Source organism: Onychomys torridus, chromosome 3 (assembly GCF_903995425.1).
Source record: "Onychomys torridus chromosome 3, mOncTor1.1, whole genome shotgun sequence".
Taxonomy (NCBI): domain Eukaryota; kingdom Metazoa; phylum Chordata; class Mammalia; order Rodentia; family Cricetidae; genus Onychomys; species Onychomys torridus.
In genome coordinates, this window is record NC_050445.1 from 70421574 (window position 1) to 70436255 (window position 14682).

The following is a 14682-nucleotide window of genomic DNA, read 5'->3' on the forward strand; positions in this document are numbered from 1 at the left end:
GCTTTGCACCTTTCCTGGAACTCACTTGGTAGCCCAGGCTGGCCTCTATCTCATAGAGATCCGCCTGGCTCTGCCTCCCAAGTGCTGGGATTAAAGGTGTGTGCCACCACCACCCGGCCAGCCTGTACACTTTAAAGATGTGATGACCTCAGAATGGAAATCAGGATATGTGTTACATTGGGGACGAGGTTTTGCTTTTGTTTCCACAGAAGGAAAACTAGATACCATCAAAATGGATAAAGATTAGATTTGAACAGGAGAGCTCTGGATTAGAAGAGGCAATAGTTCATCAAACAGCATTCCGTCCAATCTAAACTAATTCATAAGACTAACAAATGTTTTTCATCTGATCAGCTAGAATTGCACAAAGGGAAGTTCCCAAAAATTAGGGATGGGGCTTGTCTTTCCAGGAGAATGAAGGCATCCAACTAAGGAATCTGAAGACCACTGGACAAATGAGACATCTGAAGAAGAGGGAATGAATCATCCAGAGAAAACATCCCAGGGCAAAGAGTAAATTGGCCTAGTAGTAGATCACATTTCCAACAGGACAAAATTTCATAAATCTTCCCAAATGCTTGTTTCTGTGGTTCTCTACAGACACATAAAGCAAATGTTCTTTTTGTAGTCCCAGTTCAATTAAATATTAAAGATGGCTTTGGAGCTAGACAGTGGCTCTCTCTTTCTCTAAACCCAAGCATGCTTGTTAAAAGAAAATCCAAAATTAAAGGACTATTCTATTGCCACTAATCTCATAATTCTTTGGTTGTATTTTGACTCTTTAAAACATTTAAGGTATAAAAATCTCAAAATTTATAAGATTAATATATTCAAACTTTTTGTCATGATATTAATGATTATATAGAGTACTAAATAATTCTAGAAAAAAGGCTTCATCTAGCTCCATGTACATGATTTCAGGTTTGAGTCTAGGAATTAAGTTTTGTCTCAGGATGTGCATAACAAGTTGTGGTCTTTTAATCTCTTTAAGATCTGCTGCACATGACTTTTAAAATGTTTAAGTTTTCTGCAGTGAACCATGACCATGCCTAATAGAAACCTTGGAAGTCTCCAAATGGAGGATGGGACCCTACAACGACAACTCCACCTGGATTGTGGTAATACCACTAAGATGAAAAACACCACCCAAAGATCAGCTTTGAACTACAAACTGCTCAGAACAATTTCAAGGCAGCCAGCCTCACAGAGTACTCTAGCCCAGATGAGACAAGCCCTGCACTTTCCTATCACACAGAGACTGGACAACAAATGAAACAGCAGCTCTCTCCAGGACTCGACCATTATCCCGGGTTTTTCAGGGTCCACTAAAGATAACATCATCCCCAAACAGCAGGAAGTAATTTTAAGAATATGACACCCATATTCCTAAGAGGTGAGGTGGGCAGATTTGGTCATTCAGTGGGTTATGGATATTTGCTATCATTTGGGGAGTTGGTTACAAGCTGTTATTGATAATGGTGAGGGAAAAAGCTGAACAAAGGAGATTAGATTCAGGGATCTTGTTTTAAAAAGAAAAAGGGGGGATATACAAATAAGATTAAAGGGTAGACTATTGAATCTACTTTTAAACCAAAAACAAACTACTACTCTTAAATATTTTACACTGGTATGGATTTTTATATATTGATATAAATTTGAGATTATTTTTGTTATACTGGATACATGTTTCTACTCTTGTTTAAGATATCTTCATATATTGGTCCAAACTTAAGGTTATTTTTGTTAGAATCTACTGTACCTATGTTTCTACTCTTGTTTAAGGTATTGACCTTTATTGCTTATTTAATAATGTAATGTAAACTTCTAGTCCTTGAAATTATTACAGACTATTAGGATAATAAAAAATGAAGGTTAATAGTCATTTATTACAATCAAACTGGTAGTCATGTTAGATATGTTGTCCACATCAAACACAGATATATTTTAGATAGACAGGTGGTCTTCAAACACTCTAGAAATCTACAGAATATGGCATTTAAGATGTTTTAATAAAACATATCTGCTCCTTGCAGCACCAATCTTACTTCAGAGAAGATGATGGGCATCAAAGAAACTCCATACGAAGTTTACTTTCTTTGTGGCAAAAAATAGCCACTGGGCAAGGAAGTGTCCCAAATTGGACAAACAGGACACAAAAATGTCTGCAGAATTTTTGCCAAAACAAGGCGGAACAGTCATTCAAAATTCCTGCTTCACAGAAAAGTCTGTCAGATATTCTAACTTGCAGACCAAAGATGGATGCCACAATGTTGCAGAGGAACCTTGGGTGACTGTCCAGGCAGCTAACTGTCTCTGTCATTTCTTAGTTTTGAAGTTGTTTACTCTGAACTTCTTGTTTACTCAGGTAATATTATATGCTTCTCAGGTCTGCAATGGAATTAAGAGACTAGATAGCTTTCCTTGTTACTAGACTCAGAAAAGAAACTCACAACAGAGGTATAAAGTATGTAAGGCTGAGAGACATTAAAAAGATAGTTTTTGGTTGGTAATACAAGTTAGGATGAAAAGTGAACTTGGTACAACACTTTGAACTCACCTAAATAGGATAGATTATGGAGTATTTTCTCTGAATTTGTTAAGTGCAAATGGACTGGACATATTAAATGTAATTCTTACCTGAATATATTGTATATAGTTATTGTATGTATGTATTGTATATGGGTTTACTATGTTAGTTCAAATCTTCCATTCATTTTATTCTTTTTTTTTTTTTTTTTTTTTTTTTAAAGACAAAAAGGGGGAAATGTTGTATGGCATTTTGATCATGTTCTAACAAATAAAGCTTGCTTGGAGTGAGAGGGCGGAGTTAACCGCTAGCTGACCAAAATTGACCACAAAGGTTTTGGAGGACTGAGGACAGATAGGACAGGAGTAAAGCGGGGCAGAAAGGGATCTGGCTCTCTGTTAGGAAGAAGGAATGGAGCAGGTAAGGAAGACTTTGTTTCTCTCATCTTTCATGTATGCTCTCACCCCAATATCTGACTCCTGAATTTTTATTGAAAAAGGATAATTAGAGTAATGTTTCATGTAGATGTGCACACATGGATATACATACAAATAAATATGTAAACATATACACACTCGAGAAACTACTGGAACAAGTATAAAAATTCTTAACAGTTCAAACTTGTGTCATACATTTAGACTTTTTAAAAACAAATGAAATTTTCATAAAGCTGAGAACTGAGACAGACTAGATGTCATCTAAGGCAATCACAATTCATTAGGATTTGACATACATATTTATACATTAATGAAATACCTACCAAAAGACCAAAACACACATAATGCTCAGTTTTAGTAATTGATCATGCCGGTTATCCCAATATGTGAAAGACTGAGGGAAGAGAGCTTCTCCTAGTTTGAGGTCAGTCTAGGCTAGAGAAAGTTACCCTATCTCAGAAAAGAACACAAAACAAAAACTCTTACATTTAACCATTTAAATTCATCATTTCCACAAAACAGTTAAATCGTCCCTCTAAAAATTAACTGTACAGTAGAACCCAGTCCATGAATTTCAGAAAAATGTCTGCTATATGGATTAACTGTTTTCTTGGACAGTTAATATAGTATGACTCAAACTTTCTTAATAAAGAGTAAAAATTAGCCAGGCGGTGGTGGCACACATCTTTAATCACAGCACTTGGGAGGCAGAGCCAGGCGGATTTCTGTGAGTTAGAGGCCAGCCTGGTCTACAGAGCGAGATCCAGGAAAGGCGCAAAGCTACAGAGAAACCCTGTCTTGAAAAACCAAAAGAGTTAAAATTATTAAGTCATTACAAATGACTATCAAATGAATAAATAAATGGTAACAATAACTTCCAATACCATCAATAACAATGCTTATTAAGTAATGGAAGAGACTGAAGGTTACTAACATATACTGTTATGTGTGCACAGTAAGCTCTATATTTTGCCCTACTTACACTATTTTATACAGAAATTTTAAAACTACCCAGGTTTTACTTAATGTATTATTTCTTTTTTAATAAATTCTTTGTGAGTTTGAGGCTATCCTGGTCTACAAAGCTAGTTCTAGGACAGCCACGGCTACACAAAGAAAACCTGTCTCAAAAACAAAACAAAAACCCCAATCTCCCCCCAAAAACAAAACAAAACAAAACCCAAAAAGCCAAAAACCAACCAACCAAAAACCTTGCCAATATGCAAATCCAATTGCATAAAAAAATTATTTTTATTGTGCTGACTAAACAGAAAGTGAGATTATGTAGTCTTTAAATTTGGACTGTTTATTGACAACTAGGTTGATTCTAATTCTTTGTTATAGTGAGTAAAGAGCAATAAATATGGGGGTGTAATGTCTCTATGGTTTGGAATGGAGTTCTCTGGGTATAAGACTTCCTACCATTCTGATAACTGTAGTTCACACAGTCTCTCTTTATTCTCTGTTGATGCTTGGGGCTAGTTCCTGTGCAAATGGTGTTCTAGTCAAAAATTCTTGACTACCACAGTATCCTCAAGAGTATCTGCTAGGTTTTCTTTTTCTAGATGTTTCAGGTCTTTTTTGAATAGATTTTGCACAAGGTGAAAGATGAGACTAGAATTTCATTCTTTTGCAGGTAGAAGTTACTAGCATCATTGTTGAGTAGGTTATCTTTTTTCCAAAGTATGCTTTTGGCATCCTTGTTAAAAATTAAGTGAACATAGCTTTGCTATTTTTCTAGGTCCTCTATTCTATTCCACTGGTCTCCCTGTCTATTCTTATGTCAGCACCAGGCTGTCTTTATGATTATAGCTGCACAGAGTAATTTGAGATCTGGCATTGTAATGATTCCAGTAATGTTCTTACTCCTTAGGATTGTCAGTCTATTCATGACATTTTGAGGTTCCCTATGAATTCTTGTATTGCTGTTTTTTAAATAACCCTGGGAAATATGACATCAGAAGTTGACTAAGTATTGTATTAATTCTATGAGTTTATTCTGGTAGTATAGCCACTTTCACAGTATTAACTTGGCCAATCCAGGAACCTGGACTATTTACACTGTCTAGTTTCTTTTGTGATTTCCTTTTCCCACATCTTAAGTCTTTTGTTGTAGAAGTCTTTCACTGCTTTGGTTAGATACAATCCACTCAATAGGGTCTGTCTTTTAAGTAAAATCTCATTTTTTACTTAAGTGGCATGTAATAACCATGTTCCTCACTAAGCCAGTTTAAAAGGTGTACTATACCTGAATTTGTGTCACACTTCCCTCAGAAAGTTCACCGTCTGCCACTTCTGTGGTTGCCGTCATGGTCACCTCAAAGCTCTGATCATTTTCTGAAACTTCAAAAAAACAATAAGTCATCTCCAAAATAATAATTACCCTACCAAAATTCATGGGGAAAATATAATTATCTAATTTCCTAACATGCTTCTTAACAATATACTGCACATTACTTTGCTCAATAGACATGAATGCCAGGTAGGAAGGTCCTTTCACGGGGGCTTATCTTCTAAGAATGAACACGAAACTATATTGAGTGATACTGATAAGCCAAGAACAAAATAAAGCAGGAAAGGGAATGAGGTGGAGTGAAGTAGTATGTCTGAAATTTTAGGTAAGAGATGGAGTGATAAGACCTGGGAAAAGTAAGAAAGCTAGTCTTGGAGGTGTCTTTTAGGCAGGAGGCATTTTAAGGAATGAAAAGCACAAAGGCTTTGTGATTATAATGGCACAAGTCTAATCAAATCCCCTGTTGCTACAGCAGACAAAGTAAGTATTAGAGGAGACTGTAGGAGACCTTCCAGGCAAGAGCAAAGATGACAACTTCAACTCTGAGACCAGAAGCACAGGACGATTGCATGCAGAGAAATGACACAAACACTGTAACAGAACTGCTCTAGTTGCTGTGAGGAAAACAATCTGAGGGGCTAGAGTGAAATCAGTAAGAGGCTAACACTGTAATGTAAGAGAGGACGGTGGCTTGGACAAGGCGGAAGTATAAGTGGTTCAAATTTGGAATAAATGTTGGTGCTGGAGCCAATATGATTTGAAGACAGACTAGATGACAGGTGCTTTTCCCCCTTCTTTTTTAAGTCTAAGCAACAAGAAGAACAGATTACTATTAAGCAATCATGAATTTTCAGGAAGTCAGAAAACCCTGAAGGCGACTTTACTGTAACAGGCACGTCTAAGCGAAGTCTGGCTACAATAAGTGGGGGCCGCCATCAGCAGAGAGAAAAAGCACAACTTAAGATCACCTAGGTACTAAGGAAGAACGAAGAAGCAGTCAAAGAGCCAAATCTGAGTTCTAGCATGTTGCATATTTAGAAGCTGGTGTGATGTGCACAAGTCAAACAAAAGGATGGACATGGAAAAAGAAAACCAGAGAAAAGTGTTTCCAGAAGCCAGAGACAAAAGCTTTTGACAGATAAGACAAAATCAGAGAGAGGGAGACAAAGAAGGAATACTAGATTTAGCACAAGATCTCTGGAGTCCTAGAAAAAAAGTTTGGTAAAGTATGAAACCCTGAAACGTGTTAAAGAAAAATTAAAAGATATGGTGGCAAGGACAGGCCATTGGACGGGGCCAAAAATGTCTTCAGGGCTTTAGTTTACAGAAAAACGTGTGTTTAACACTAACAGGAGTCACTAGTGATTCAGAAGACAGGCCTAAGAACTGAATCTAAGTGTGCAAAGACTTGGTATATGGAAAAGCCTTAGCTGGCCAGGGTGAAGACACAGACACAGGTGAAGACAGATGTGGTAATAGAGTGTACAGTATATTTTCTCATTCAATTTTCTCTGAAACAGAGAACAAGGCTGTCCTCTGAATAAGAAAGGTGGAGGTCTCAGATTTCGGGACATGAAACACTGATCTCAGAGTGGACGAAAGAGTATGAGTAAGATTGGTGTGACATGTCCTGATCACATATATCTCACTTGTGAGGGCTAAAGCCAAGTCAGCTTGTTCATCTTGCCTTTCTCTAAGACCATTCCATAGCTGTGGTAAACATAAATAGGCAAAACCCAATTTAGACAGAGTTATAGTTTAACCAAAGAACAATGAAAGAAAAGAAGGGAAAGGCATCTGAAGATTAACTGCTAGACAGTGAACAGAACGATTAGTCACCAGACTACCACTGGGTGAGGAGAAGAGGAAGAACCGTGTGGCAGGAACAATGACAGAGTGGCTCCGTCAGTGGGTCCAGAGCTGGAAAGGACCACTGGAGTACCACAGAGGACTAAGGAGGAGACAGGCTTGAGTGGTCACAAATGCACACCAGCAACAAGTGACTCAACAGTGGTAAAGGGCAGCACATGGAAAACAAAGAGTGAGTGACGGGGGTCTCAAAACAATCACCAAACCACAGGTAATAACCATGACCAGGAGTGAGAAATGGCATAAACGGTGACTGCAAAGGAAGTAGTGAGCCAGAATGACTAAAATGAAATGATTTCATCATCTGCTTCAAAAGGTATGTAAAACCTGCATTTCTAGTAAAATACAAATTTTTTAATACTAATCAACTTGCATGAAGTCTAACAGACAATGCTTTGTTTAGTGTGAGATGTAGCATTTCATGTTCTAACCCTAGTCTTTTTGTCTCTAAGTATCCACTTCCCTGCACAGGGAACAGCAGTCCTCTACTTTATCAGAACACTACAGTCTACCCCCTCCCACATTAATTGCATCCTGGTATCTTTACTCAGCTTCCTCCTCTACTCCCACCCTTCCCAACTCCAGCAACCACTCTTTGACTCCCCACCTCCAAGAATCAATCTCCTCAGTGTCTTGAGACTGGTTGACTTCACCTAAGAAATGCTTCTTTTTTAAATGCAGCACTGTACACTTTTACATCCAAATTAATATTCCACAATGCCCATGCAGCACATTTTCTTCATCTGTGGGTGGACACCCAGGCTGACTCCACGTCCTGGATACTGTAAGCAGAGCTACAGTCATGGGAATGTGAAGTGAAGGCATCTCCTGACAGATTCCCCATCAATTCTACTCCAGGAAACACTTTCACGCTGCTTTCCAGGATGGCTGTACTTACAGTTCCACCAGTAGTGTGTAAACACCCTTCTTTTTCTGTACTCTTGTTAATACTTTAATTACAGCCATTTTACTTGGCCCGAGATAATCTATCTCATTACCCATTATTGATCTGTTCAAATTTTCTGTCTTCATGCTTCAACTTTGGTATATGTGTTCATAAAATTTATTCACTTGGAGGTTTTCCCATTTATTGGCATAGAATTGTTAAAAAAAATATAGGTATCTCTAATTCTTTGTATTTCTGTTGAGTAAATTATAATTTCCCATTTTGGTCTCTGATTTTGAGCTTCTTTTTATGATTTATCTAATGATTTATCAATTATATATATATGTATATATACATACATACATACATATATACATACATACATACATATATACATATATATATATATATATATATATATATATATATATATATATATATGTTATTCTCAAATGAGCTTTTATAATTGGCTTTTTAGGATCTAGTTTATTTTTGTCTGATCTGGTACTTGTTTTCTTCCCTTAAGTGTAGGCACTTACTGCTATTAACTTCTCTCTTAACATTGTTTATCCCTTGGGTCTAGGTATGCCAGGTTCCTATCTTCATGTGTTTTCTAGAAATTATTTAGATTGTTCCTTTGGATTTGTTGACCAATTATTCACTCAATGGCATGCTGTTTGATTTCTAAAGTCTCCCTGTTGATTTCTAACTTCATTCACATGGTGGTCTGATGACTTTATTTTAAAATGTGTTGGAATGTGTTTTGTGGCCTGATGCCTGCATGGTCTATTCTGAAGAATGTTCCTTGTACTAAAGAGAGTATTATGTAGTTCACTACTGGATGAAATGATATGTGAAAGTCTATTAAGGCCATTTGGTTTATAGCAAAGTTTAATGCCAATGTTTCTTTGTTGATTTTCTGTCTGATTTGTCCAGAGATCAAATGGAAATTTGAGAAATGGAAACCGACAACCATTAGTTTATACAGTAAATGTTTCTTCTTTATACCAACATTTGGTTCATGTAACAAAAGCTCTACTACTATTTCACCTTGTTCAAGTGATCCTATCTATGGTCATATTTTATTTGTACTGAAATGTTATTTTACTTATATGTTAATAAAGTTGCCTGGGGGCCAGAGATAATAGCAAGCCATAGTAGAAGTCGGGCGGTGGTGGCATACAACTTTAATCCCGATCACATGATGCTGTGGATATTGCTCTGTGTAAATAAAGTTCTGATTGGCCAGTGGCCAGGCAGGAAGTATAGGTGGGACAAGAGAGAAGAGAATTCTGGGAGGTGGAAGGCTGGGTGGAAAAAGACACCACCAGCTGCCGCCATGACAAGATGTAAAGACACTGGTAAGCCACGAGCCATGTGGCAAAGTATAGATTAACAGAAATGGGTTAATTTAAGATAGAAGAAGTAGATAACAAGCAGCCTGCCACGGCCATACAGTTTATAAGCAATATAAGTTTCTGTGTGCTTTCTTGGTTGGGTCTGAGCGACTGTGGGACTGGCGGGTAAGAGATATTTGTCCTGACTGGGCCAGACAGGAAAACTCTAACTACAACATGACAGGCATATCTGTGTGTTCAAGAATACAGCCAGCATGGAGACACACACCTTTAATCTCAATACCAACCATAGAGACTCGTAGGTCTGTATAGATAGGCAGTGACAAGGTCATGTGGTTGGGTTTATAACCAATAAGGCAGAACAGAAAGTCAATAAAAAGACAGACACACAGGAAGTAGGCCTCTTTCTGAGGGGGAAGGACGGCAGCGGGAGCAAAGGGTAAGAAATTGTTTTTAGTCTCAGCTCTCAGCTACTGCTCTGACTTGAGCTTTTAACTCTGCATTTGGCTCTGTGTTTCTTATTTAATAAGACGGTTACATCTACACCCATCATTATGATGACCTTTGTTTCTCTTATCTACAAATAAATGATCCATTTTACCTTTAAATAATAACTTCCTGATAATTTTCTATTTGTGAAATTATTAAGGCCACTCCACGTAGTTAAAAGGGAGATTTATTTTGTGGGGTAACTTACAAATGAAGGGATAGGTTGTAGGGTCTGGGAAAGGTATGGCGCAGAGAACTCTGGAGAACTCTGCTCGGTCTACCTCCAGCGTCCAGGGTCCCAGAACCAAGAGAGACCTCTCCTCTTGATCCTGGGTCTTCAGCTTCCTCCCTCAGCCCTGCCTTGTGGGCGTGACCATTACCGAAGCCTTCCAGGCCAAGGCTGAGATGGCTACCCACTTCAATTTTCATTTCTTGATTTTGGGTCTACTATGTGTCCTTACAAGTAAGCTAATCTTAAGATTTTTGCCAGCCAGGGTGGTGGTGGCGCATGCCTGTAATCCCAGCACTCGGAAGGCAGAGGCAGCTGGATCTCTGTGAGTTCGAGTCGAGGCCAGCCTGGTCTACAGAGCTAGTCCAGGACAGGCTTCAAAGGTACAGAGAAACCCTGTCTCAAAAAACCAAAAAAGATTTTTGCCTTTAAATCCATTTATATTTAGCATTAGAATTGATAATTTATATTCTTTTCATTTTGTTAAACTTGGAGTTTGCTTAGTATATACCAGTTTTCCTTTTTCCTCTTGGATAGCTGTTTCCCTGTACTGGTAAGATTTAATTAGTCTCTTTTTTGTGTATCTTACATGTCCAAGTTTTAAACTTTTTTTTTTCTTGGGAGAGATGTCCTTTTGATTGTAGTAAAGGAGTCTCTTAGTAGTATTATAAAGCTGGTATGGCCTGACAGAAGTGGATTGTCTGGTTTAGCTTATCTTGGAAAGGCATTTTTCATTTCTGAATACTAGTACTATGTTGAATAACATATTTATATTGTTACTGAACACCTGGATTTATTTATTATTCATTCATTTGTATTAATTTGAATATGTCTCATTCTTTTTCCGATCTTTGTAAGAGTTCTTCTGAGAAGTCTGCAGCTGGTTCAGAAAAAATTTCATATATGTTGGCACTCTTGTCTTGGGCCTTTGTTAGTTGTGACTATATTATGCTTCAGAGGACCTTTCTTGACTGAATCTATCAGGGGTCTCTGAGGTTCTTAGACCTGGATGTATACATTAACTGAAGACTTGAAAAATATTCAACTGCTATTCTGCTGAATTCATTTTATATGCCCGTTTCCCTCTCTTACAAATACTAACAATGGAAGTATTTGCTTAACCACAAGTCTTGCAGATGTTTTCTTCTTTTAATCTAAGTTATTTCTAAACAGCTACTATAACTTCAACCTCAGAAATTTGGACTCAGGTTCTTCCTCTACCTGATTTAGTAGGTTAAAGCTTCATCATATTTTAAAATTTTATTTATTACATTCTTTAGCTCCAAAGTTTGCATATTTTTTTATAATATATCCTTGCTGAATTTTTTTTTATTTAGAACAAGAGCTATTTCCTTAATTTTAGTCTCTTATGCTTTATTGAATTAGAATTATTTAAATTATTAAAAAGACAATTTGCTTATTTTTTTTTTCTTTGAACTTGCTGTTTTTAGCTATGTTCTTTTGGCAGTAACATGTTCCCTTATTTTTCGTGTCTTTATATATATATATATAAAATACGTAAATCTGTCCATTAAGTTGCTTCTACCAGTTTTATAGATAGAAGAATTTTTTTTCTGGAGATGTGCCTTAAGGCACTGGTCGGGTAGACTACTTTGGTTTTGGTTCCAAGGAGATGCAGCAGTTAAATGTTTATGAAACTTCTTCAACTGTAACCAATATGTATTTGTAATACCTATGGGTGACTTGGTGGCCTAGACCACAGCTATGAGTGGGATTAACCTGTATGCTAAGATGCAGCTCTGTTAGTTGGTGGTAGTTTGCCAATGGATTTAGGCATCACATGCTCACTGTCAGTTTTCGTGGGCTGATGTAGTCAACTATGATGAAGCCACTATGGTCTCTTCTAGGCAAGATGTAACCAGAGTGGTTATGGAAGGAAAACACACGCTAATTTGTAAAGACCAAGTGGAAACATGTCTACTCCCCTAGGTCCAACATACACTTGGTGGTATGGCAGAGTGCCCCTTGATGTCAGATGACAATTGGAGATGAGGCTGTCCTGGAGGGCACAAGGAAGAGAATGCCCATCGGTGTGTACAAAATACACAGTTACCTTCACAAAGCTGCAGGGTGACCTGCTTGCTTCTAGGAAGTGGCTAGGATCAGCTGGCTGCTTTCATGTCTCAGCTTCTTAGGTCAGGCAGCTTATCTACTCTTCGGAGCCAAGGGCTGAGGGGATGAAGGGCCAAACTTTGTGCCTTTACTTTAGCTTTTATTATTTGTCTTTTAAAGAAAAATCTTACTAAATTGATTTTATCAATAATTTTGACATATGCAGAGAACATATACTCAGAGCCTAGCTTATTAAATTCAGCCTTCTACTAGACTCCCAATTATGTTCCATAAGCAATGAGCAAATTGAGTATCACATGCATGCTAGTGTCAGTCTCATGTTTATTTGGTGATGAACAAGGACTTAATGTCACAAAAATGGAACAAAGTGCCAAGTACAGAGTGAACCTATGATTATGAATAAAGCACTTTAAATAATGAACTAACTAGTCATAATTTAACACAAAAGATTGTTCAAAAACTCTGGCTTATAAAAATCCACATAGGATTATATATGTATAGATAGGCCAACTAAGTTTTAAAATTGAGTGACAAAAACACTGTTGTAGAATATTATTTTAAGGTGTGTTACATTTGTTTATGCTGTGGAACATTTGTTTAATGATGCAAGGATGTGTTGCATTCTTTTATGTTGCTTTTGTTTAACTCTGGGAGGCTGTGTTACTTTGCCTGTCTAAAACATCTGATGGTCTGTCTAATAACGAACTGAACGGCCCAAAGCAAGGTGGGGCTGACAGGCTGAGAGAATAAACAGAAGGAGAACTCCAGGAGAAAAAGAAAGAGCACGAGAACAAGAAGAGGACATCAGGGCAGCCACCCTGCAACCCAGCCAGCCACAGAGTAAGAGGGAAAGTAAGACATACAGAAGTAAGAAAAGGAAAAAGCCCAGAGACAAAAGGTAGATGCGATAATTTAAGTCAAGGAAAGCTGGCAAGAAACAAGTCAAGCTAAGGCTGGGCATTTACAATTAAGAATAAGCCTCCACATGTGATTTATTTTGGAGCTGGGTGGTAGGCCTCCCAAAAGAGCCAAAGAATAATAAAATAAAGTAAAAAATAACCAACAACAAGGCACAGTAGGAGACATTAAAAATGTGAATCAACAGGAAGAAACTTCATTTAGTTCAAAATTTTAGGCGCGAATGTTATACTTGAAAACAATACTAGCCTTAACAGTTTTTTTTAAATGTATAATAAACTGAAATAAAATGGTTTCTTTTCTGTTTAATTTGAGAAGCAATTAGCTCTGGGCATACTACTTGTTAAGATACAATTTTCCATGCTAAAAACCTAGTCTTAATTTTACTGACTAGATAAAGATATGATTTCACTTGATACTTAAGTGTAAAATCAGAATTCTCAAAAATAGCAATTTGTGTTGAAAGTACCATTAACAGCATTAACAGCCATGTGGCTCATTTCTACTACCACAAATGAAGGCATCTACTCTGGCTTTATAGGAACACGATTCCATATTCTTTACTAAGTAAATCCGAAACATGATCTACTGCCATGCTGGTATGCCTCTGCCAATGGCACTCTGTCTGAAATAATCTATCGTCTCTGGAAGCTAGGCTACTCCAGAGGTTGTTAGCATCTAAATACATTAGGATCAAGTAAACTAGGCACCTATCTAACTTCCATGCAGCTCAGTAGGAGGGCTAAAGCAGGTGCTAGAGGAACTAGACTATCTGCCAATGTCTGAATGTACTGTCTCTCTGAGCTTCATTCTCATTATTTCCATTTATGAATGGCAATAATACCTACTGCACAGCATGCTGAGCTGGGGGAAGAATGCAGTTTAAAACCTTATACTATTGAACAAAGCAGGCATACACACATATCCACACTCATTTAAAAAATGAGGAGACCCTGAGTATATGTAAGACAGAATAATCAGTAAAATATTCCTTGAAACAGCTCATTATAAAGCTTACAGCAGCAGGGTAAGAGTAAAGCATGTTGAAAAGATTGGACAATATGTAGAGGCATTTAATTTACTGTTATGCTTGGCATACAATAAACGATCATTATGCATTTATTTAAAAACAGATTTTGACTAAGTAGAATTCAAGTCTCCCTAGAAATGCCAACTGACTCATACAAAACAAAATCAGATTCAAAAGGGAACTCAGTTCTGAACAGACTTACGTGGGAGTGCAACAACTGATATGCAAGGAGTAGTGTCGTCAATGCTCTGGTCATCCTCAGAGGACAAACAAAGCCTCTTATGCGGAGGAGGTTCAGTACTATCTTCTGAATCTATTTCATCAGGGTCTAGAGGAAGGGGAAAAGTAAACCAAACAAAATGCTCAAAAACTACAAATCAATTATGAAAATACAAAATCTCTACCTCGTATAGCAACCTCTGTAGCAATTTTCTGTATCTATTAAAACCATCCTTCCACCCACTTGCTCACTTAAAGTCACCTAGCTACACAAGGACTCAAAGATCACTGCTTTCTCCTTGCTGACAGTAGTACCTAGGCCCTGTTCTTATA

General features: G+C 37.4%; 1 protein-coding gene across 2 annotated transcripts in view; it reads right to left on the reverse strand.

The window, feature by feature from the left end:
• Dmtf1 (cyclin D binding myb like transcription factor 1) overlaps positions 1 to 14682 on the reverse strand; it is a 52021-nt gene that overhangs the window by 24541 nt on the left and 12798 nt on the right. For both annotated transcript variants that reach the window (XM_036182027.1, XM_036182026.1), the window contains exons 4-5: positions 14333 to 14458; positions 5213 to 5307 (exon numbers count right to left, since the gene is read on the reverse strand). In XM_036182027.1, the coding sequence (XP_036037920.1) occupies positions 5213 to 5307; positions 14333 to 14458 (221 nt within the window). The remainder of the gene's footprint in view (positions 1 to 5212; positions 5308 to 14332; positions 14459 to 14682) is intronic.